Genomic DNA, 22,566 nt, shown 5'->3' with positions numbered 1-22,566 from the left:
AATATACATAATTTTTGATTAGTAAAATTCAGCTAAAGCTCACTAGAATTTGGGCCATAGGTGAGAATGAACAATACTTTGCTCAATAATATATATACATATGTAATTCTTATTATGTATATTCCCATATAATTCGTGTAAATATGTCGTCTCTGCGTACCCGTCGTGACAGAAGCCTTTAAATATATCTCAGACATTCAGTTAAAACAATAAATTCAAATGATTGAACTACTTGATTTCCCCTGACGTACACTATGTAATAACAGTTACTGCTCAGCGTCAAAGGTAATATCACAAAGTTCGTGTTTATAATGTAAAAGTATTGTGGGTTCCCTAGAGCCCACAAGGTTCATACACCTTGGTATATGTGATCATGCCCTAAAATATCTTTTTCATATCCTCTTGCTAAAATTGTGTTTAAAGCATTGTCACAGAAGTTAAAGGTTTAAATGCTTGTAAAATTTTTCAACTTCTGTTATCTTGTAATAAATATTTGTATAGTAAAGTTTTAAATACAAGTTTAAAAAATATATAAATACGTTTCGAAGTATGGGAATCGGAAACTTACAGGAGTAATTATTTCGATTTCTATAATTTCAGTCAATGACTCGTCCTCAATGAAAAGTAACTTACAATTAACTTCTCATCTGTATTTTGTATAGACCCTTTGAAAAAATGTACATAACGATAATGACTTATAATTATTTCTCTTTAATATCCTTTCCACGCGGAGTATTGAAATAACACCGCTCTGCTAATAGGCTGAGTGATAATATCAATTTTATTTCTAGCCATTACTATATATCTCAAACAAGATTCACAGCATTATAGTCATCGTCGCGTGTACACTTTAATGAGCCGTAATTAGTTAAAGTAAAAACTATATAAATAAAGGTATGAGAACATTGTTCGGTGGCATTTCACGACTAGGAAACATTCCGATCCGGCTGCTTTACGAGCCGGACTAAAAAATAAATGTCCGATTGTCTTCTGTTAATGCTCTTTGCATTTATATACTCAGTACTGGTATATAAATACCCTGAGCTGTGGATGAGAAAAATAATGTTTTTTGGGCCTGCTAGAAGTAACAATTAATTTTTAGTTTTTATTCTAAAATAAAATAGAATAATTTAAAATTACAATAACTTGCTAAAGTAATCTTCTATATGTATCCTTGTGGAAATATCTAATGAAACGGAACAGGGAACTGAGAAAACTGAATTTGCATTCGGCAGTTGTCGACCACTCTGTTTTGCATTTTTATAAATCTTACTCCCGGGGCCAAAACGTGATTTGGATGTTAACAACGTCAAAAATGAAATAACAGCGATTGAGAGGAACAAAACAATTTTTTTTGAGAATTGCGGTGACAGTTTGATCTTGCCCTTTGTAGACGATGCTTTGATAGCGTGGGTGGGGCAAAACCCGAACTGTGCGGTTCCTGATAGGCCCGAGGTTCAGCGCCTTTGGGATGAAAACAGGACTCAGGCTATTTTTAGGGAACTGGAGGGCCAGGTCACCGGTGCTCATTTGGCTCGCTTCAAGGCCGCAGCTGAACCGGAGTCGGGCGCTTGGTTGCACGCTATCCCATCCCCACAAATGGGAACATTATTAGATAACGATTCCCTGAGAGTAGCCGTAGCTTTATGGTTGGGGTGCGTTGTGTGTCAACCTCATCTCTGTATTTGTGGGAAGATGGTGGAGGCCGATGGGCACCATGCTCTCGGGTGCGCACGTTGTGCGGGTCGTCTGTCGCGGCATCACTCGTTAAGTGACATCATACGAAGGGCTTTAATATCTGCCAATATACCTTGTCAGCTGGAACCGCCGGGCCTGTCGCGTACGGACGGGAAGCGACCTGATGGACTCACTTTGGTGCCGTGGCAGAGAGGACGTTGCCTGTTGTGGGACGCGACGTGCGTTAGCACGTATGCGGCGTCCTATCTCACTAACACTGAGCGTACACCCGGCGCAGCCGCTAAGATGGCTGCTGAACAAAAGATTAATAAATACTCGGTTCTAACAACTCAGTATGAGTTTGTTCCGGTGGCCGTAGAAACAGCCGGTCCATGGTGTCCTCAGGCGAGGCTCTTTATTGGTGAGATAGGACGGCGTTTAAGGGCACGTGGTTATGACTACCGCTCGGGATGGTACCTGGTGCAAAGGCTCTCCATAGCTATCCAAAGAAGGAATGCGGCAAGTTTAATGGGTACTTTTGAGCCGGGTGCAGTCCGGGGTGGTATTTTTGATTAAATGTATTTGTTTGTTTGGTGATTGTTTCTATTTTGTATTACCTTGATGTTGACGAAGCTGTTGTGAATATCTTTAGCATATAAAAGGACAAAGTTTCAAACTACGTTATAAATTACGATTGAAATGAATTGACGCGAACGATTTTAAATAATGGAATAAAAATTAGTTTCGTGTATTGAAAAAACATCAGTTTAGTTTGTCGTTAAACGTAAGTACCTAGTAGATATTTAACTCCCTATTCTTCCGTACTTAAGTATATCACTTGTGGCGTTCATAAAAGGTGCATTGAAAATTGCCGAGCATAAGGTTCTCTTTGTTTCTTGCATTGTTCAAGTTAATTTCCTATATGCAAGTTGTTTCCTTGTCGAAGCAATTTTATTATTCTTATAAAACTATAAAAATTGTTGTTAATACATACATACATATAATCACGTCTATATCCCTTGCGGGGTAGACAGAGCCAACAGTCCTGAGCGGACTGATAGGCCACGTTCAGCTATTTGGCTTTAAGATAGAATTGAGATTCGAATAGTGACAAGTTGCTAGCCTATCGCCTAAAAAAAGAATCTCAAGTTTGTAAGCCTATCCCTTAGTCGCCTTTTACGACATCCATGGGAAAGAGATGGAGTGGTCCTATTCTTTTTTGTATTGGTGCCGGGAACCACACGGACATTGTTGTTAATTGTTGCGAATTATTTTTGAAGTTCAACTTTATGCTTTGTTGTATACCTATCACCTTTCCCAATGAAATAGTGATTTATAAGGCATTATATTTTAAAATGCAAAGCTCCAGAAAAGAGTTTAATAAGACAATCATTTAAGCATCAAGCCGCTATTATTCAAAGTTTTATAAATAATATACTCATGAATGTTTTTTTAATGAACGCCACCTGCCACTGAAATCAAATAAAATCATTTTGCAGGAACAACAACACAGTGCTGGTTATTTGTTTAAGTTCAGTCCACAACACACCTAAATTGCTTCACAATGCTATCGTTTGGCAGATCAGCTGGCGAGCATACCGCAGGGACCACGCCTCGCGCCCGATATTTGGTTACGTTCCGAAACCTTCGGCCGTGCGGTCACGATGAGAAACCTAGTAAAGAGCATCGACTTTATACACACGAGGACAAGTAATGCAGTGTTTGCAGTTCTATGGGACTTTTTAAGGTGGTATCTTAAAACGACCCATAACTAGATCCAGTCCAGAATAGGAGGTAATGTAGGTGATACATACAATATTCATATCATCACGGGATAAAAAGGGCCAAAAGAGAGAAAAGACTCGAAAGCCACATTCAGCTGGATGGCTTAATGATGAAATGAGATCTGGATAGCAATTATCAGGTGATGTTGTTTTAGCTATTTGCAATGATAATTTGATTTTCAGCGAAATTCATTCAGTGTTATAACCATGTATTATTTTACGTTCAGATTTCCATACAACATTTGCCTGTAATTATTACGACATTATGAGCTAACAGCCACTTAGGTACCAGATACACTGATGATGTAGGAATTCATTCAGGTAGAACTTACATGGTAGCGGATTGTGTAATTGGTTACGCTAAATTGTTGCGTTTCACGTCAATAGAGGAGTTATTATTGGACAAGTATTAATTGCTACCAACAAGATTGTTGAATCGCCTGTCCGTCAGTGTAAAATAACATTTGTTTTGTTTTGTCACTTTTTGTATTTCGAATTTCTTTCTATCCATGTGTTATTTCTAAAGAAAAAGCCGAAGGCTTTTGTTTTTAATGATAATTTATTATTTATAAACAGGTATCTATAACATTCAATGTTTTCATGAAGCATTTTTTTTTGTCTTACTATATATTTCCTTAATGTATTACCTAATTCATACTTGTATTTTACAGAGAGAGAGAGAAAATATTTGTATTTTATTTTGTAATGAATGAACTCAACATTTTTCATTCTTGATATTTGGCAGAGAGATAGACAAAAGATTTTTTTAAATATTTCTTCGGGAGCAAAGCCCTCGAGTAAAAGCTAGTATTACGAATTGAAACTAGTGAAAAAAAGAAATTATGAGTAGAATATTCCTGAAAAATATAAGTAATGTAAATGACGGTATAAACTTTGCATCATTTAATTTATTGTTGGGAATGGCTTGTAGAGCTAGAATTACGGTCGGTGAAGGCATCGGTCGAAAGGGTCGCACGTTGCGAAAAGGCCGCCTCTCACCAGCTTAATACCACAGAATCCTGGCTAAATGCCATCACGATAATAATATAGGCTCAGAACAAATATTCCGATGTTATATTTTTATCTTGATCAAATCGGGGACGTTCTGGCCAAGAGTACCTACCCCTAAACTGGAGTCTAGTTATGAATCTGGATGAAGCGAAAGAAGTATGTAGGGATCATTTTAAGTGGAATTATGTAGTCTAACTGATTCTATATACCTATGTAAAAAAGTAACGCTAGTGTCTAACAGCAATACCTATATGTATATAGCTTGTAACTCCTGCGTAAAGAAAATCGGTTAGAAATTATGACTTTGATTAGAGATTTTGTAATATTATGACGAAAACATTTCAATGAAATCTTTGTTGTTTTTATTTCAAAACGGATCTTACATGTTTGTGCTTACAACAACTTCCTTACTTTGTTTTTTGTAACAATGGCGTCAACAAAAAATTATCGACTGTTTCTTGTCAAAACTTACACAAGTAGGTCATATTATCTCGATCGGATTAAGAATAAATTTATATTCAAGAAAATCTTATTTCTATTTAATTTAATTAGAATATTTCACTATAGCTCCAGCGAAAGATAACAAAATAAATACATATACTTTGCATTTTTTTTAGGTTTTATAATAAAGTACTTCAAACAAAAAATATCATTAGGGAATATAAAATTCTCAATCTATACTATAAAATAATATAAATAATTGCAAACCAAACCGGTCTTTCCGAGAATATTCTAATTATAGAGTGACTGTAGCTCCAGGAAGATATAATTAATTAAATAACATTAACAGGCCGTTCATAACATTTTTTAAACGGAAACACTACATTAAAATATTTTGTTTATGTTTGTGCCTTGTATTTCATAAATAGACCGTCCCGAACAACTCAAGATGGGCGCCGGTTTTGACAATATTGTTAATTTTAAAGTTACTAAGTTTACCTACTATATATATAAATGAGCAAAGTATTGCAAATTTTTATTACTATTTTATTGATCTTATTCTGATTCTGATCTTCTAAAAAGCCGCTACTAAAACTACAAATTTTAATTATCATTATTTTTACAAAAAAAAGAAAATAATCTTTAATGTGTAATATTAAAATGAACCTTGAAGCTGACAATTAAAACATGATCACGAACGTCATGTTCTGTTCACACCTTCGTGTTTATTCTCTTTCGTTTATGGTTACCCAACAACCCCCCAGCGACAGGGCCGTAATTAAGGAAACAATGTGAGAGGGAAGAACTACCATAAATTAATTAAAAGTGGCCAACATTCTGTCGTTATTACGCTATTTTGCACAATTTGTGCTAATTAGATATTTTATGCGAAATTCATGTATGAAACATTTAACGAGGATACCTACGTGAGTGATATTTGAAATTTAAAACATAATAAGGTTAAAATGAAGGGGTATAAGTCAGGATAATACATTTGATTAGAAAAAAAATAATCATACTAAAAATCTTTCCGTTTGCTAAGATCACTTATTTTGCTTCACCTAAGTCCGTGAAAACTAATTAATCGTATTAATATATATCGTCCCCTTTTCATGACATCCAAATTAGCCTGTTAATTCAATTTAATGCAAATATTCTATCTTTTATTGCATTTGCATCTAATCAGCTGTTCAAAGCAATGTGTCTTGCTATTTCCGATCGTGTATGAATATGCGACGGTGACCAAGCACGCGTATCGAAATATTATTACGATACTGTGATGACATCGGCGACACGCACTGTTAGTTCGGCATGCAAACATACACATTCATACAATGTCCACATTATTAACTTGCAAAAGAATTACGAGAAAAACACCTACTGGTTTCAGGTTTCTAGTTCAGTCATGATCGATGATAAACTCTTGAACAAAATAATTTAATCTACTATATCTCTAACTGCTGCTGATGGAAGTAAAAGATGAACTTGAATCTTTATATTTAGTTTAAACTTTTTCAGCACAGCTTAGGATTTACTGACACAATGGTACTAATCTCGTCCTTCATCGTGTAATAAAGATTAAATTAATCTTAATTCAAGATTGCGAAAATCAAATAGGTTATTAGCAGACGTGGCTGACTCTCGAAAATGTAGCCTAATCAGGTCAATGTGGCAATATACATAATCGTTACGGATTTCGCGAAAGGTTCAATCCAATTCGGATGATAACAAACTGGTTCACTCCCATACCCTTAGTATTATTTGTATTTTTAATCAGAAAGTATGTCAATGACTTGTAATTTTCTCAATAATATCTTAAATCAATAATTGTATCATACCACAAGGACAACAGAGACGTTTGGATTCTTTATCACATGGGAGAGGGTCGGGTCTCAGTAAAGTTCTTCTTCTTATTGGCTTTATTCCCGTTTTCATCCTCAACACTCTGGGCAGGAGCCCGGGGTATGCCTTTGACTACGGTTCCTGGATTGGGTGAGTTAGGTTTTCGCACGAAGCGACTCCAATCTGACCTCCGCAACCTTTTGCATGGGAAGCTAACTCGTATTGATTTGATCATGGTTACACATCCAGTTGCCTGAATGTGCAGATTGCTTCACGATATTTTCCCTCACCGTAAGAGTATCGGTTAATATTCAAACTAATGTATATAACTCCGAAAACAGTCATTGGTATGTCCAAGGTGCGATTTGAACATGTGCCTTTATGTGCATCACGCATTTAAACCGGGCACTTCCCCATTCTAACGACCTTTAAAATAATTGATGTATCTAATGACAACTCCCAGATTTTAAATCAGACCTAAAACATTACCTTCTGTAATCACATGTATCATAATAATAGGATCAAACCTTAACCAAGCATTGAATGCCTTCCTTTGATTAGTCTTCTACAGAAGGAGCGAACAAATCAAATTGTCATTCTGACCTTCCGAAAATAGCAGCACCCGGTCATTTTGTCAAGGTCAGAGAGGTTTGGTCAGACAGCATGACGAAGCGAAGTGCCACCACAGCCATCATATTATATATACTGATAAATGAAGCCTAAATGCGGTAGGCTTGACTTGTCAGCGAAAATGAAACGCTCGGATTTCGAAGATTAATCTGTGGTGTTTTAGAAGGTGAACTTGTGAGATATTCCAAAAATAAAATAATGTATTAAACAAAGCTGTTTATCATTAGCTGGAATGATTTAACTTGTTTCATTTATAAGTATTTGAAATTTTTAAAGTAAGAGGTCAGAATAAAGACCAACATGTCTCAAGAAAAGTTTTTTACCAAGTTTTATGATTCATATCCTTTTTAGAAATATTAGAAAAAGCCATTTATTTATTTTAACTTTATTAAAAAATATGTAAACTCCAAAAATCCGGAAGGAAGAGGACGAGGGGCCAAAAGACCGAAATTCTGTGACTTGAGTCATTTTGGAAGTAAATTTTTTTTCCTTCACTGGTCTTCTGTGTAGTGTGTTTGTTATAATGCTTCCGGAAATCAAACAGCTTTCAGTTCCATCGCAAACGGTTCATATTAAAATCTTGTCAAATAAATTGGAATAGCATCTTTTATTATAACGGCTAATGTCCCTCTAACGCGGAACAATTTCCGTCGCCTACAGCCCTGACGACTTCCTCTGATATCAAACGCATTAGCGTTGGCAAAAAATATGGCTGAGAACATTTACTAAGTACGCTGTGTTACTAAGAAACTGATATTGCAAGCTGATTTACTACACCGTTGAGATTGGCTGCAGTGCTGCAAAAAGTTAACTCGTGAGGGTGCAGATATTTTTACAAATCAATTTTGCTTAAAATGATCAGATACCTTATGTAGTAAAGTAAAATTAATAATTTTTATTTTGAACGGGGAATAAGAGTTAATAGTCACAAGACTCAAAGAAAGATTCTGGATAGTGACAACCTGTCACTATCCAGCTAGCTCATTGCCTTAAATACCAAGTTAAGGTTGGTTAACGTTAACTTTCCTTTTTTAACCAAAGAATCAAATCTCCTAACCTGTGTGAACTCGCCTATTTTATGGCGATATGAATATAGAGGTAATAATACCTTAGTCTAAAAGAGAAACAATATATCAATTCACTTCTGTGATTTATTTGTTGACATTTCATAGTCATCATAATACTATTAATACAAATCTGATGGTATAACAAACGTAAGATTATCTAAATTCTTTACAAAACCTTCATGAAATACGGTAGGTGATACGTATAATCCAGAGGAAAGTTTATGGCTTAATTTGCTTGGAAACCGTTTATATCACGCATTCCGTTTCATAATTGACTTGCCCAAGTTAAACAATAGATCACTGTCCTTTTGTTTCATAATTCCTGGGGTAAGTTTGGAAATCCTGATGATATACATTTGTTTAAACGGGAAAGGAGAATTTATCATGGATCTTATAGGAAATCTGCCTGATGAGATGAGAGTGTGGTATTGTGAGTTAAATAAAAGAATACCCATGAATAAGATGAAAATTATACTTTAACAAGACCTTATTGAACAATGACTATTATAAGGAGGTTAAATATTCCTATCTTTGATCACCTGACTTAGGTACTTACTTCTCGATGGCAGTCATTAGTGGATCCAGGGAGGATACAACTGAGATATATTCCAGGAAGATCATGATTGTTACAAAATACGGTTTATGTGTAACCTCTTACTATGAGGGAAAATATCGTGCACATTTAGGCAACCGGATGTACAGTACAACCATGAACCAATAAGGTTCCAGTGGAAAGGTTATGGAGGTCGGATGAGACTTGTTTCGTATAAAAATCTGTTTTTCCAGTTTCAGAATCATGGTCACATACCACAAGTTGCTCGCAAGAAAGGTGAGGACGGAACAGAGTAAAATTATGATATCGTTTTATGTGCGTCTAAAACATAGCTGCGATTTGGCAGGTGAGTTTACTCAAGCAAACTTTTGTCTTAGTCCATTAGCGTGGTTCCACAGTCATCACTTGACCCGGTTGCCATTGTGTCGGTCACAATGCAGCGACAAATCGACCCTTTGTTGTCACCCGACTTGCGACACACGCGACGACGGGGTCGATTCTTGAAACGTTTTGTCACTCTTTTAATATAGTTATGCGAGATTCGAAAAATTTGTCTGAAAAGTATTTCCTCTTTTGTTACAATAGATCAATGACATAGTACCTAATACGAGTATTAGGTACTATGTCATTGATGCACCAGTAGTCTAGCTAGTAGAACGACTGGGACGGTGGTGGTGATGGTCGAACTAGGTCGAGAATGACTAAATTAAGTAGGTATACCATTGGAAGACAAATGTCATTATCATACTTTACTATACGAATAAAATGAATGAGATAGCGTATGTGTGTTCCTTATAATAAGATGTAAGTACTTATGTGAGTTTATTACTTTTTACCGCATAATTAATGTGAAGAGATTGAGATGAAACTTTAACAAGTAACACGCGATCGAAGTCTTATGTTTAATATTTTACAAAAAAAAAAACTCCAAAGGTCATCAAAATTGCACATGGCATTTTCGAATGGTTTTAGAATAGACACCTTTAAAAGTGTTTATTGTTGGCAACCTATATTGTCTTATGAAATAGTAGGTACTTCCTCCCAAAACTCTTACGATAACACATTTCAGTGACATGTCATCAAAATTTACTTTGGAATAACACCATTTGGGCTGTGTTTTTTGCAGTTTGTTTGGATGTTTTTATAAAATAAAATGTTACTGCAGAATATGTTGGCTGATCAGCTTTTGGCCGCGCCTGCTCCCATATTTTCACAATATGACATTCCCTCTATTGGGAGTTTTCTTACTTTGCTAGTGATTACTTAGCTAAGTTATCATAATCTGTATGATCAGTCTTTTTTAAGTATTATTCATATATAAAAATTTAATTAATGATAAAAGAAAGTCCCTTATTGTCAATACATATTTTAGTTAGGTAGATGGATCCGAAACACTTCCGAGGAGATAGAAAATTCATAAATCGAATAAAGGAACCGTTGTCATGTCAGCAGACTTGTTTTCCATGCCTTAGGGCAGAACCTAGTATTTAAGGCATACATTTGCTAAGGCAACTGTTATCTCAAGCAATAATTCATGATAGCAGTCCTCGAAAACACAGTGAAAAATTCTTCGCGCAAAACGAACATAAATCAAGTCTCTTCTCGGGCTGTTGGCTCAAATTGGCCCGTTTGTGTTTAAAGTTCGCAAGGCGTGCTACTGAGAAGATATAATTCACGAAGTTGTCGAGAGTTTTAGTAGAATCAATAAAGAAATATTACTGTATTTTTTTATTGTAAATTATGATAAAGCCGACTAAATAACGTGGCTTCAAAGTATTGGCTCTGCCTATCCAGATAGTAGGTACTTATAAATTAGTAACTTTTCACATGGAAGGCAAATTCGTGATTGAGTACTTGTATCTGCTATATAATTATGTTTAATTTGTGATATCTCTGATTTGCATCACCTCGCACTAATTTTAGCTGTAGAATCAATGGCAGAAAACCATAAAATATTATCAACATTTAAAAAATTTAAACACAAAAAAAAGTTTATTTATGTCTTTTCTGATAGGCACATTTTTTCGTATAATAAACTCCTGAATGAACTGAATTAAAAACTGTGACCGTGGTACTTGCGATAAACGATAATGTACGCTAGCGAATAGGTACTTATTAAAAAATACAGACATATTTTAATAAGTAACGAACAACGCATTGGCCGAAAGATTTCAAACAAAGATTCCTTTTGGCAAAAGTTAACCAGCACTCTAAAAATATATGAACCGTGTAACTCGGGCACCGAGGGTATACCACTGACCTACTTAGTTTGCATGACTGTTCTTGTAGGCTTATCCTTTCATTTTATTGGGATTGTTATTTCTACTATATATTCTTTGCCGGTTGTATTTGCTTGACTTTTTGTAAGCGAGCAGTTTTAGAACATGAAATCGAAGGGAAGATCCAGTATGTTGTTTTGATATCATCATACTAATATTATAAAAATGAGAGAGTGTGTTTGTGTATTTGTTTTCAACGAAATCTTGGAATGAAATTTTTATTATATGATGAAATTTTTTATTTAACAAAAGGTTAACAAAAGAAAAGCACAAAGGTTACAATTAACATAATAATATACATGCATAAAAACCACGCCTCTTTACCAGAGGTGTAGGCAGAGACTGCATATTTCCGTTTGCCTCTATTTCTGCATACTTTTTTCTTTTTTACCGTCAAGTTTACAATACTTAAACATATATTTTATCTAGTTTCTATAATAGAAAAAAAGTGTTATTTCTCTCCTTGTACAGACAGATGGCCTTATCTGTGGTGTGATTGATGTCTTCCAGGCAGGGGTTTCCCTTTCAGAATAAGGTTATAGATTTTGAATATTCGGGATAAGTATGCTCATTAGACAACTTTATCGTAATTTCAGCATTTCTAATTGGCACTAAGAATATCATAGCAAAATTTTTTTTTCATTATCTTATTTAGTCCATTCTACTTACATTTAAAGTTATTTAAAAATACGTAATCATTTTATTATTTTAATACTTTTAAAAATGTTTAGTTCACATCATAACAATTTGATAATCTGTGGTATTCTGCAGTGCCAATAATATATATAGGAACTTCTATACTTCTTTTATTTTGAAAACAGGAGCTATCAGCGGTTAGATACGCGCCATTAGGTGTAGTGACGGTACTTCAAGATGCGCGCACGCACGCTCCTAAGTCAGGTGTCCTCACGGTTTGTAAATTCGGGATATTCATGATGCCAGAAAAATAAATGAAACATATTTCCTACATATTTATTTAGTGTAATTTTTTTTTATTAATATAGACTTCTGATAAATTTTATTATTTCTTAATGCCACACAGCATGAACAAGCAGGTAAAAGAAAATACTATCAGACCTAAATAAAAAAAAAATGTAAAGTAACAGCTAACATAAACTAGTGTATCAGATTTAATAATGATTTTGTCAAAATTATGAATAACTTCAAGTAAAAATCAAGAACTGAAAATATTAAGAAGCCGTTATATTTTATCCATTAACATGTTATATGTTAAACCACTTACATGTTATATGTTAATCCACTAACATGTTATATATGTTATCCCACGAATTTCTAAAAAGTTGGAAACACGAATTTCATAGGAGCTTCATCTTGCTAGATAGATAGCTCCTTGTAATTGCTATAATTTAAGTTAATATAATTCTGAGAATTGAAGGCACATTTTATTGTACATAATTGTGATGACGCAAAATACTGTGGTTTGTGGCCTTATCCTGTATTACAACAGTGATAACTTTGTGAAATTCTGTACTGTGTTAAAATGACTCTTTCGGGCAGACGGGTAAAAAAAAGATGATAACTTGATATCCACCTCAAAAAAAAAACAAAAAAGAAAGATTTTTTAACTCTGGTTAGCTTTTCTGTCTCAAGACAAGAGTGAATACGCATTATTCGAGCTAGCGTGCACCTGCTTAGATCCCATCTTTGATAGGTAACACACACAATTATGTATACGAGCGACACAGTTCAACCTTTTGACTTCATCCACTTCGCCAAAATATTTATTATTATTTAAATATTGAAAGTATTTGTTATCATTCATTTAAACGGTAACCTAATATGTGGATGCAGCTTAACCGAAATGCAATGTGAGCCAGATGGAGTGCAAATAATTAAGTACTTATCACTCATCTTGTAATTGTGTATGCTCGCCATATGGCGTCTGTATAAAATGGCTTTAACGTTCTCTTGTTTCAAAAGCCTGGTGGCCTACTAATTATGCTTCTTATGAAAGTGTCAGGTTAATCTATTCAGGTCATATAGCAATTTCTGATTACGCTTCTTGCTAGTTTAATTTCTACTTGTTTATTTCATAAAAGTTGATGAAAGCACACATCGTTAGTAGTATGTTTAGTATAGTTAGTAGAATGAGAAATTGACATTAAGCTATGTATCAGATGCAATCAAATTTACCATTGTACCAATGAACACGAAATGTTATAGGTACTTCATCAACAAATGAATTGAAGCTATAAGTAAATTCGTTTGTTTTTATAAAAAATTCGCGAAAAATAATAGTAACTGTTAGAATATTTTTTACATAGATTAGATAAAATGATTAAAATACTCGTACTTTAGTCACTTCCAACTGGAGAGGATTTTCACATAAGTATTTATTTTTCGAAATATCTCACTAAGATAAAATAGTTTTGAACTCGAGATAATCGGTCGTTCAGTCTCCTGTAACCTCATCTGAGTACTTACGTTGTGCCAGACAGTGAATGAACTATTATGTAGGTATTTCATTATATCCATCAAAATGAAGACACATGTTTATATTATCAACTAACTTTACCCAAGTTAAGCTTTTATACACTTATCTTATATAGGATACAAGATTTTTAAATATGATATAATAATTATGACCATACAAATTGTAGTTATATTTTCCCGATTTCTATAAAAATGGCTGATCTAATCTTACATCGTCTAAGTAGAAGAGGACATAATAAAATGACATTTTCATGCTTCAAAAATAGAATACGAACGAAACCTATATATATATTTGCCTTTTACAACTTTTTATTTCTCAAGGAACTTTCGTAAAAGCCCATGTTATCACGTACTCCTATTGTTTGCGAAGCGACACGTGTAGAGGCTTTATCTTGTTCTGATACACGGGCTCTGTTCCCTGCATCGTTAGGATTCCGTTCAAAAAGACGATAACAGATCTCCTTAAAATTTCCCTCCCTGGTTTGTGATAATGTTAAAGTTAAGTTTCAGTTTTTTTACAAAAATATTTGTTAAATAAAATCCTGGTTGTCAAATCTTAATGATACAGTTGGCGATATGATGATTGATAGCGAAAAAAGTAAGGTTTATAATAGTTAAACAGATTCGAAAAAAATACCTTATTCTATTGTGATAATCTCGCCGATTGGCGCGGCCTCTAAGAAATTTTTTGAAAAGTTGAAGTTACATTTTTTTTATTACGTATGAAAACCAATACATGACACGATATTACCTATTGATACATTTTGAGACGCTGAAACTTTTTATATACGGAGCTATCTATGAGTAATCAACTCTGTCTTAATTTCTTTTTATCAGGGAGCATGTTGCGACCCAGCGAGCTTTATCAGCCTAAGGTAATCACCATGTTTGCTTCCCGTACGCTGCATTGTTTGATCTCGGATGTCAACGACTCGGTGTTGCCATGCCACAAAGATGATACTGGAACATTGTTTACATATCCATTGAGGTATAACTACATGCTAAACACAAGTTATTGTCTGCTCCGGAGATTCTGTAACCTTTTTTTAGAATAACAAATGACAGAAACAAAAGTACTTAATATAATGTGTGTGCAACATACAGGTATACCTAGTTAATATACATATCTGACCATAGAATATACATTTTTTAGGCTTTAACCTCCGCTCAGATTGGCTTTATTCATCGTACAAGCTAAGAAACAAATTGGCATAAGGATTCTTAATGCGATCTATTTTTATCTCTTACGAAATACACAGAAAGAGATGGAGAGGTTCTCTATTCTACTCTTTCAGAAAATAAACAGCGAATATTTGAATAGATTACAATAATAATACAAAATATGAATTTTTATACCTAGGTAGATTTATGATACGACTGTCCTTATCGGGAAGTTTCATTATATAAAAGATATAATCTTATAATTATTATTCAATTAGAGATATTTCATCTCAATCTTGTTTTACGATACGACAAGGTAATTAAATAATAAGTAGTTAGTGTAATATCGTCGTGCACAAAGTCCCGCGTCTATTAACATAGATAATCGAATAATATACGGATCGCGTGATGAAGATAGGAGAATTTTCCACGCTTGGCACTAACAGAGAGGTGGTCTTCCTATATTCTTTAATCCCTGATGCAAAATAATAAATAAATATTTTTATCGTTAAGTAGGTATTTTCAAGTCTCTGTCTACCGTAAGGGTTTAGGACTAGGTGATCCTATATGTAAGGGAAAGTTAAGAGTGGAAAGCTCAAACTTACCTTTATCAAATTAAGGACGGTCTAGAGGTCAGGTATGGTATGCCCGAAGAATTTGAAGTTTGTTTAAAAAGAAAGACGAACACTATCTGTTACTTTTACGTATATAAAATTTCAATTTTATTTTATTCATAGATACCTACGTAAGTATGAATAAAATTAAATTGACTTCGAGAAACAAAGACATCACGATGATGAAGTGAAAGTTTAGAAAACTCGATTAATGGATAGTTATTAAGACAAATGACGGGAGTTGGAAGCAATAAAAAGTTTTTATCATACTTACAAACGAAGTATAAAGAAATATAAATGGAATTCAACACCCAGCTAGGTATTTATACTTAGAATTAGGTATGAAAGGAAAAAAGTAACTAAATATTTATAAACAATATAAATAAGATAATAATTATATTTAAATAAATATTTTGTGTAATCACGTTGCATATTTTGTCCCCACATAAATCTGAATTCTACTCCAACCATATATTACAAGGTAAGAACAAAAACTACCTAAACACAAATTAGTAAAAAGAACACTTAAAGAGGAGAGAAAATATAAAATAAAGTGTGATGGATCCCAGTGTCTCAGGAGGTTATGGTGATTTACATTATATTTTAAAAATCATGTAAAATATCTCAAAATCCTAACTTTATTCCGATACCTATCTCGCAGTTCTGTAAATTTTATTTACTATCGCCATCTGTCGTGTCCAAGCATAAAGTTTTGTTGTAAGTTTATGGACTCTTTTGATTTTTGGCATTGTTCGGTTACTATGGTTTTTTATCTTTGTTATTAGTTGGTAAGATGGAGGAATAAATTTTTCTTTTTTAGTTCGCCTAGGACACGGTATTTTTATTTAATTGGACCCTTATTGAACATGGTCCTATCGCCGGATTGCGGCCTAGTTCCGCAAGCGACATACGGAAGCATCTAATGGCGGATATTTCACTATTGCTTCATAGCATGCACCCAATGAAACAGATGTGTTTTTTATCATCAAAGCGTGAAGGTATCAATACTTATCAACCGATAGAAAATGCAGTTTTATTTAATGTGGTGACAAATCTGTAAGTAATCTGTATCTTGAATCTTCTATAAAGGGGAAAATAATAGATACCTATAGAGATTGTCTAAAAGTGCACATATAAGATGAGTTCGTTGTTTAAGCTTCAGTATGATACTATTTCTAGTCTCTCTAAAGCAAGGCGTAATTTTAAAAAGACTCCCAAGGATAGACTTACCAGCTCTTATGTGGAGACGAGACTAGAGATTCTTGATACATTGTGGTCATCTTTTTATTCCACCCATAGAAGAATAATTGAAGAGTGTAAACCAAATGAGTTGGAAGAATCTGATTATCACACTCAAGATTTGTATTCGTCAACTGAAGATGTTTACATTGAATATAAATCGGATTTAAAAGAAATGCTGTGCACGTTGAAAAATAATTACGCAAGTATATCAGATAATGAGATGTCCGATGCCTTTCAACATGTTTCCAATATAAAGTTACCCAAAATTTCGTTACCAATTTTTAGCGGCCAGTATTCGGAATGGACTAGCTTTTATAACTTATTTGTTTCGCTAATTCATAACAATAAGACACTCGATGAAGTGCAGAAACTTCACTATCTTAAGAGCCACTTATCAGGTGAAGCAGAGCAGCTGCTACGGCATGTGCCTATTACCGGGGAAAATTATATGATATGTTGGAACAAATTAGAAAACAGATATAACAATAAAAAGTACTTGGCTAGTTGTATTTTGTCGCGATTTATGAGTCAAAAAAACATTACTGTTGAGTCATCGAGTGCCTTAAAAGAATTATTAGACACAAGTAATGAATGTCTTAATGCTTTGAAACAATTAGGTATTAATGTAAAAGAATGGGATATAATGGTAATATATATTTTAAGTTTAAAGTTAGATATAGAAACTAGAAAACAGTGGGAATTAGCTGTCAGTAGCTCATCTCAAGAATTGCCATCGTGGAATCTGTTTCAACAGTTTTTAGAGAACAGATTTCACGCATTCGAGTTTTTAAATAGTAAAAATAGTGTTAATAAGACATTCAGCCGTAACTCTTTTAACAATGTTAAAGCTCTTCATGTCACCACTACCTTAAGTTGTCCATATTGTACCGAAAACCATAAATTATATACATGCCAAAAGTTTTCGAGGGATGATGTCGATACACGTCGCAATTTTGTCCAAAACCAGGGTTTATGCTTTAACTGTTTAGGTCCACGCCATTCCGTAGTTTCATGTCGCATGTCAACTAGATGCCGAATATGTTCCAGGAAACATCATTCTCTACTTCATTCCAATTCAGCAGTCCCGTCGATTGATGACACAAGCGATACAAATACCAATCAATCGGATGGGGCCGAAGCTGTGTCCTCAGTAGTCATACAAGGCGATTCCAATGATGTTGTAGTAGGCTGTTGCTCTAAAGCTCAATCTCAGGTATTGCTGGCAACTGCTTTAGTTAAAATTCAATCTCGAACAGGAGCAAACATTACTTTTAGGTCAATGTTAGACCAGGGTTCACAGGCTTCGTTTATAACAGAGTCTGCAGTTCAATTACTTGGACTGAAGAAAATTGCAAGCAAAAGTAATGTTTCGGTATTAGGAAGTGACAGGAGCCCTTCAGTGGTTTCTAAGTATATAGTTTTTATCCAATTGCAATCACTTCTTGATACCAATATTGTTGTTCGAGTAAAGGCTCATGTGTTAGACAAACTGACCAACTGTCTTCCTAGTAAGAAAGTGGCAGTTCAATTGTGTCCAAAGTTTACACAATTGTCGTTGGCTGACCCTACCTTTGCTACTCCCAATAAAATTGATCTTTTGCTCAGTGCAAAGGTGTACAGTCAAATTATAAAGCAGGGCCTAGTTAAAGATTCTAACAGTTGCCTTATAGCGCAAAATACATCTCTGGGATGGATAATATCCGGAGAAACTGATGAAGGTGAAGATGTTGGGACGATTATTTGTAATACAAATGTAACTATGCATGTTCAGATAGAAGAAAATGATAAGCTTTTGAGGAAATTTTGGGAAATAGAAGCCGAACCTTCGTTAGTTAAAGCAAAGAAACATTTAACGGAAGAGGAACAGCTATGTGAATCAATATATTCAAGCACGACTAAAAGGGATTCTTTTGGTCGTTATATAGTGAAGCTGCCATTCAAAGAATACAGTCCACAATGCTTAAATGGAAACTCAAAAGAAATAGCACTTAGAAGATTATATTCATTAGAACGTAAATTAGACAAGGAGAAAGATTTGAAAGAAAAATATGCAGAGGTATTTGCTGAATATCTCAGTCTAAATCATATGGAGATTATTCCACCTGAAGAACATAAAAGCTCCAAAGGTTTTTATTTACCACATTTTGCTGTGGTGCGCAACGATAGAAGTACAACAAAAGTACGTATTGTCTTTGACGCATCGTGCCCAGGATCCAACGGTGTTTCTTTAAATCAAGACTTATTGGTTGGTCCCACATTACAGGATGACTTGAGACATATTTTAATGAGATGGCGGGCACATCCTGTATGTATTTCTTCTGATATTGTGAAGATGTATCGTCAAGTTCGTGTATCTTCAGAAGATGTTGATTTTCAGCGTATTCTTTGGCGTGAAGATTCTGCTTCTGAGGTGCAACATTATCGACTTTTGACAGTTACATTTGGTACATCGTCAGCTCCATATTTAGCAATTCGCTCATTACGTCAAGTAGCTTATGACGAGGGTGTTCATTTCCCAATAGCTGCAAAAAAAGTGTTGTCAGACTTTTATGTTGATGATTTGATGTCAGGATGTGAAAATTTTATAGAAGGTCAACAGCTATATACTGAAGTGAAACAATTGCTTAGAAAAGGAGGGTTTGAATTACAAAAGTGGACAAGCAATGATAAAAATCTAATGAAGTGGATAGAAAACGAAGAAAAACTTGGAGATAAAAGTATGAAAGAGCAAATAAAACATAATAGAAACAGTGAAGACAATGATAATAGAATTGCAGAGGAAGAGTCTAAGACAGAGACACCAAAGTTTGTTGATAAATCTGATTCGATTACTAAAATATTGGGTCTTACGTGGGACAAATGTAACGATACATTTAAATATTTAGTGCAGTTGCCGACAATTGAAGAGCCAATCACGAAACGGAAAGTGATCTCAGATATATCACGTCTCTATGATCCATTAGGTTGGCTTGCTCCAATTGTAATAAAAGCTAAGATTTTTATTCAAAAACTATGGACATCAGGTTTGAAATGGGATGAAAAACTTACGCCTCAATTACTAACCGAATGGGTCGCATATAGAAACGAGCTTTTATTAATAAAAAGTTTCGAGATACCCCGATGGATGAACACTCGAAAGGATGATACTTCTGTTCAGCTTCATGGATTTTGCGATGCATCGAGTGAAGCATATGCCGCAGTTGTCTATATCCGTGTTATTGATAAATGTAGTAATATTAATGTAAACCTTGTTACTTCTAAAACAAAAGTAGCTCCTATCAAACAACTGTCAATACCCCGATTAGAACTTTGTGGGGCAACAATACTTTCTAAATTATTAATAGAGGTAGCTGATATTTTAGGTATTCCAAAGCAACACATTCATGCGTGGAGTGATTCTTCAGTTGTACTTGCATGGCTTAGTAGCCATCCAAGCCGGTGGAAAGTATTCGTCGCTAACCGTGTAGCAGAGATTTTAGGAAGTTTAGACAGATCTCAATGGTCTCATGTCCAATCAAAATATAATCCTGCGGATATTGCATCGCGTGGAATTATGCCGTCTGACATTTCAAAAATGAGACTGTGGAAGCAAGGACCAGATTTTTTGAGAAAGGTAGTCATAAATTACAATGGAGATGATATAACATATGATACAAATACAGAAGAAAAAGGTATTAAAATATGTCAAGTATTAACAAGTATAGATGATGATGTTATTATATGGGAAAGATTCTCATCATTAATGAGACTTCTAAGAGTTATATCGTGGTGCAGGCGATTTATTTTGAAAAGCATTAATAAAACCAATGAAGGTCCTCAATGGCTAACTAATGTAGAATTACAACAAACATTACATATATACATAAAGCAATGCCAAGTTCGAAGTTTTTATGAAGATATTGAAAGTATAACTAAAGGAGGAACAGTTAAAACAAAAAGCAAACTTAAACCGTTAAATCCTTACCTTGACGATGATGGACTTTTACGTGTTGGTGGGCGGTTGGATAGAACAGCTACTTTCTTAAACGTAAATAAAAGACATCCAATCATTCTTCCGGCTAAAGCTCATTTAACGAACTTAATTATAAAGGATACGCACGAACGAACTATTCACGGGGGTATTCAAATTATGATCAATCATCTTAGAACAAAATACTGGGTTATTGACGCTAAAAACCAAATAAAGCATTATATTCGCAATTGTGTTATTTGTATTCGATATGCAAGTCAACGTAGAGAGCAACTGATGGGACAATTGCCAACAGCCAGAGTTACACCAATGAGACATTTCAAAAGAAGTGGCGTCGACTATGCTGGTCCTATTGCTATAAGAACGTCCAAAGGGCGTGGTCATCATGCATATAAAGGGTATATTTGTTTATTCATCTGCATGGTGACTAGAGCAATCCATCTAGAAGTAGTAAGTGACCTTACTGCTCAAGGATTCATTGCTGCCTTTAAAAGATTCGTAGCTAGAAGAGGACATTGCGCAGAGCTTTTTAGTGATAATGGTACAAATTTTGTGGGTGCAGAACGTGAATTGAAGTCCTTATTATTTGCAGAAAAGTCTAGATTACTGCCAGAAATAGCGAATTGGTTATCTACAAATGGTACTGAATGGCATTTTATCCCACCGCATTCCCCCAACTTTGGAGGACTATGGGAGGCTGGCGTAAAATCCACTAAATATCACCTTAGACGGATAATCGGAACTTCTACACTTACTTTTGAAGAAATGAGCACTCTCTTATCTCAAATTGAGGCTTGTCTTAATTCGCGTCCATTATCAAGCTTAAGCTCATCGGCTGATGATCCCGAGCCTTTAACACCAGGTCACTTCTTGATTGGGGAACCATTAGTACTTGTACCAGATGCAAACTTTGAAACGTCAAACATGACTAGCTTGAAACGATGGCAGTTTATGCAACGTATGGTACAAGATTTTTGGCGAAGGTGGTCTCAGGAGTATCTTACACAATTTTTACATCGGTACAAATGGAGTTATCAAACGCCAGAACCAAATATTGGTGATATAGTACTAGTAAAGGAAGATGATCTTCCCCCTGCGAGATGGTTGTATGGAGTTATAACTCAAAAGCACCCTGGGTTGGATAAGATTACGCGTGTTGTTACTTTAAAATGTAAAGGGAATATAATTAAGAGACCCGTCTCAAAGTTGTGTATTTTACCTATAGCTAAATAGAAATTTGTGGTATTTTTTTTTATCATTTACACTGATACACATGCACTTCTATTAACCTTTTCTTATGAATTAGTAGGTTAGTTTCTTTTTGTTATTTTTACTTTCGTTACATTTATGAAGATTTGATTTTAGTTAAGTAAAACATTAAGTTTAAAGATAGCATAGTGAATGTTTTTAACATCTCATTCATTGTTTTATGGACATAATGTCCATGGTGGGCGGAATGTCCAAGCATAAAGTTTTGTTGTAAGTTTATGGACTCTTTTGATTTTTGGCATTGTTCGGTTACTATGGTTTTTTATCTTTGTTATTAGTTGGTAAGATGGAGGAATAAATTTTTCTTTTTTAGTTCGCCTAGGACACGGTATTTTTATTTAATTGGACCCTTATTGAACAGTCGAGTTGTGCTAGAGTTAATAATAACTGTATTTATTGCTTGCCCTCGAAGTCCGCCTTATTGCAACGTCGGTACTAACATAGTACTGCTTTTTAAGGCTACTTAGAACCAGGTGCCATCTATTGGTTATATTACCAACTAAGAAGTTTTCATTTTATAGCAGTCGTCATGGTTATTAGAACTTGTGCTAAAATAGAAACTATTTAGTTAT

General features: G+C 34.6%; 1 protein-coding gene across 1 annotated transcript; it reads left to right on the top strand.

Moving 5' to 3' along the window:
• The first annotated feature begins 3,241 nt into the window (after window positions 1-3,241).
• On the top strand, window positions 3,242-21,958 carry LOC106138760 (uncharacterized). Its single transcript, XM_060948840.1, has 4 exons — window positions 3,242-3,387; window positions 9,245-9,351; window positions 14,576-14,726; window positions 16,693-21,958. Exons 1-4 carry the CDS (start codon window positions 3,242-3,244, stop codon window positions 21,956-21,958), a joined length of 5,670 nt encoding a protein of 1,889 aa, XP_060804823.1.
• The last annotated feature ends 608 nt before the right edge of the window (window positions 21,959-22,566 follow it).

Source organism: Amyelois transitella, chromosome 3 (genome assembly GCF_032362555.1).
Source record: "Amyelois transitella isolate CPQ chromosome 3, ilAmyTran1.1, whole genome shotgun sequence".
NCBI classification, from domain to species: Eukaryota; Metazoa; Arthropoda; class Insecta; order Lepidoptera; family Pyralidae; genus Amyelois; species Amyelois transitella.
The sequence above is the reverse complement of the archived record's forward strand: the minus strand, read 5'-3'. Positions and strand labels throughout refer to the sequence as shown.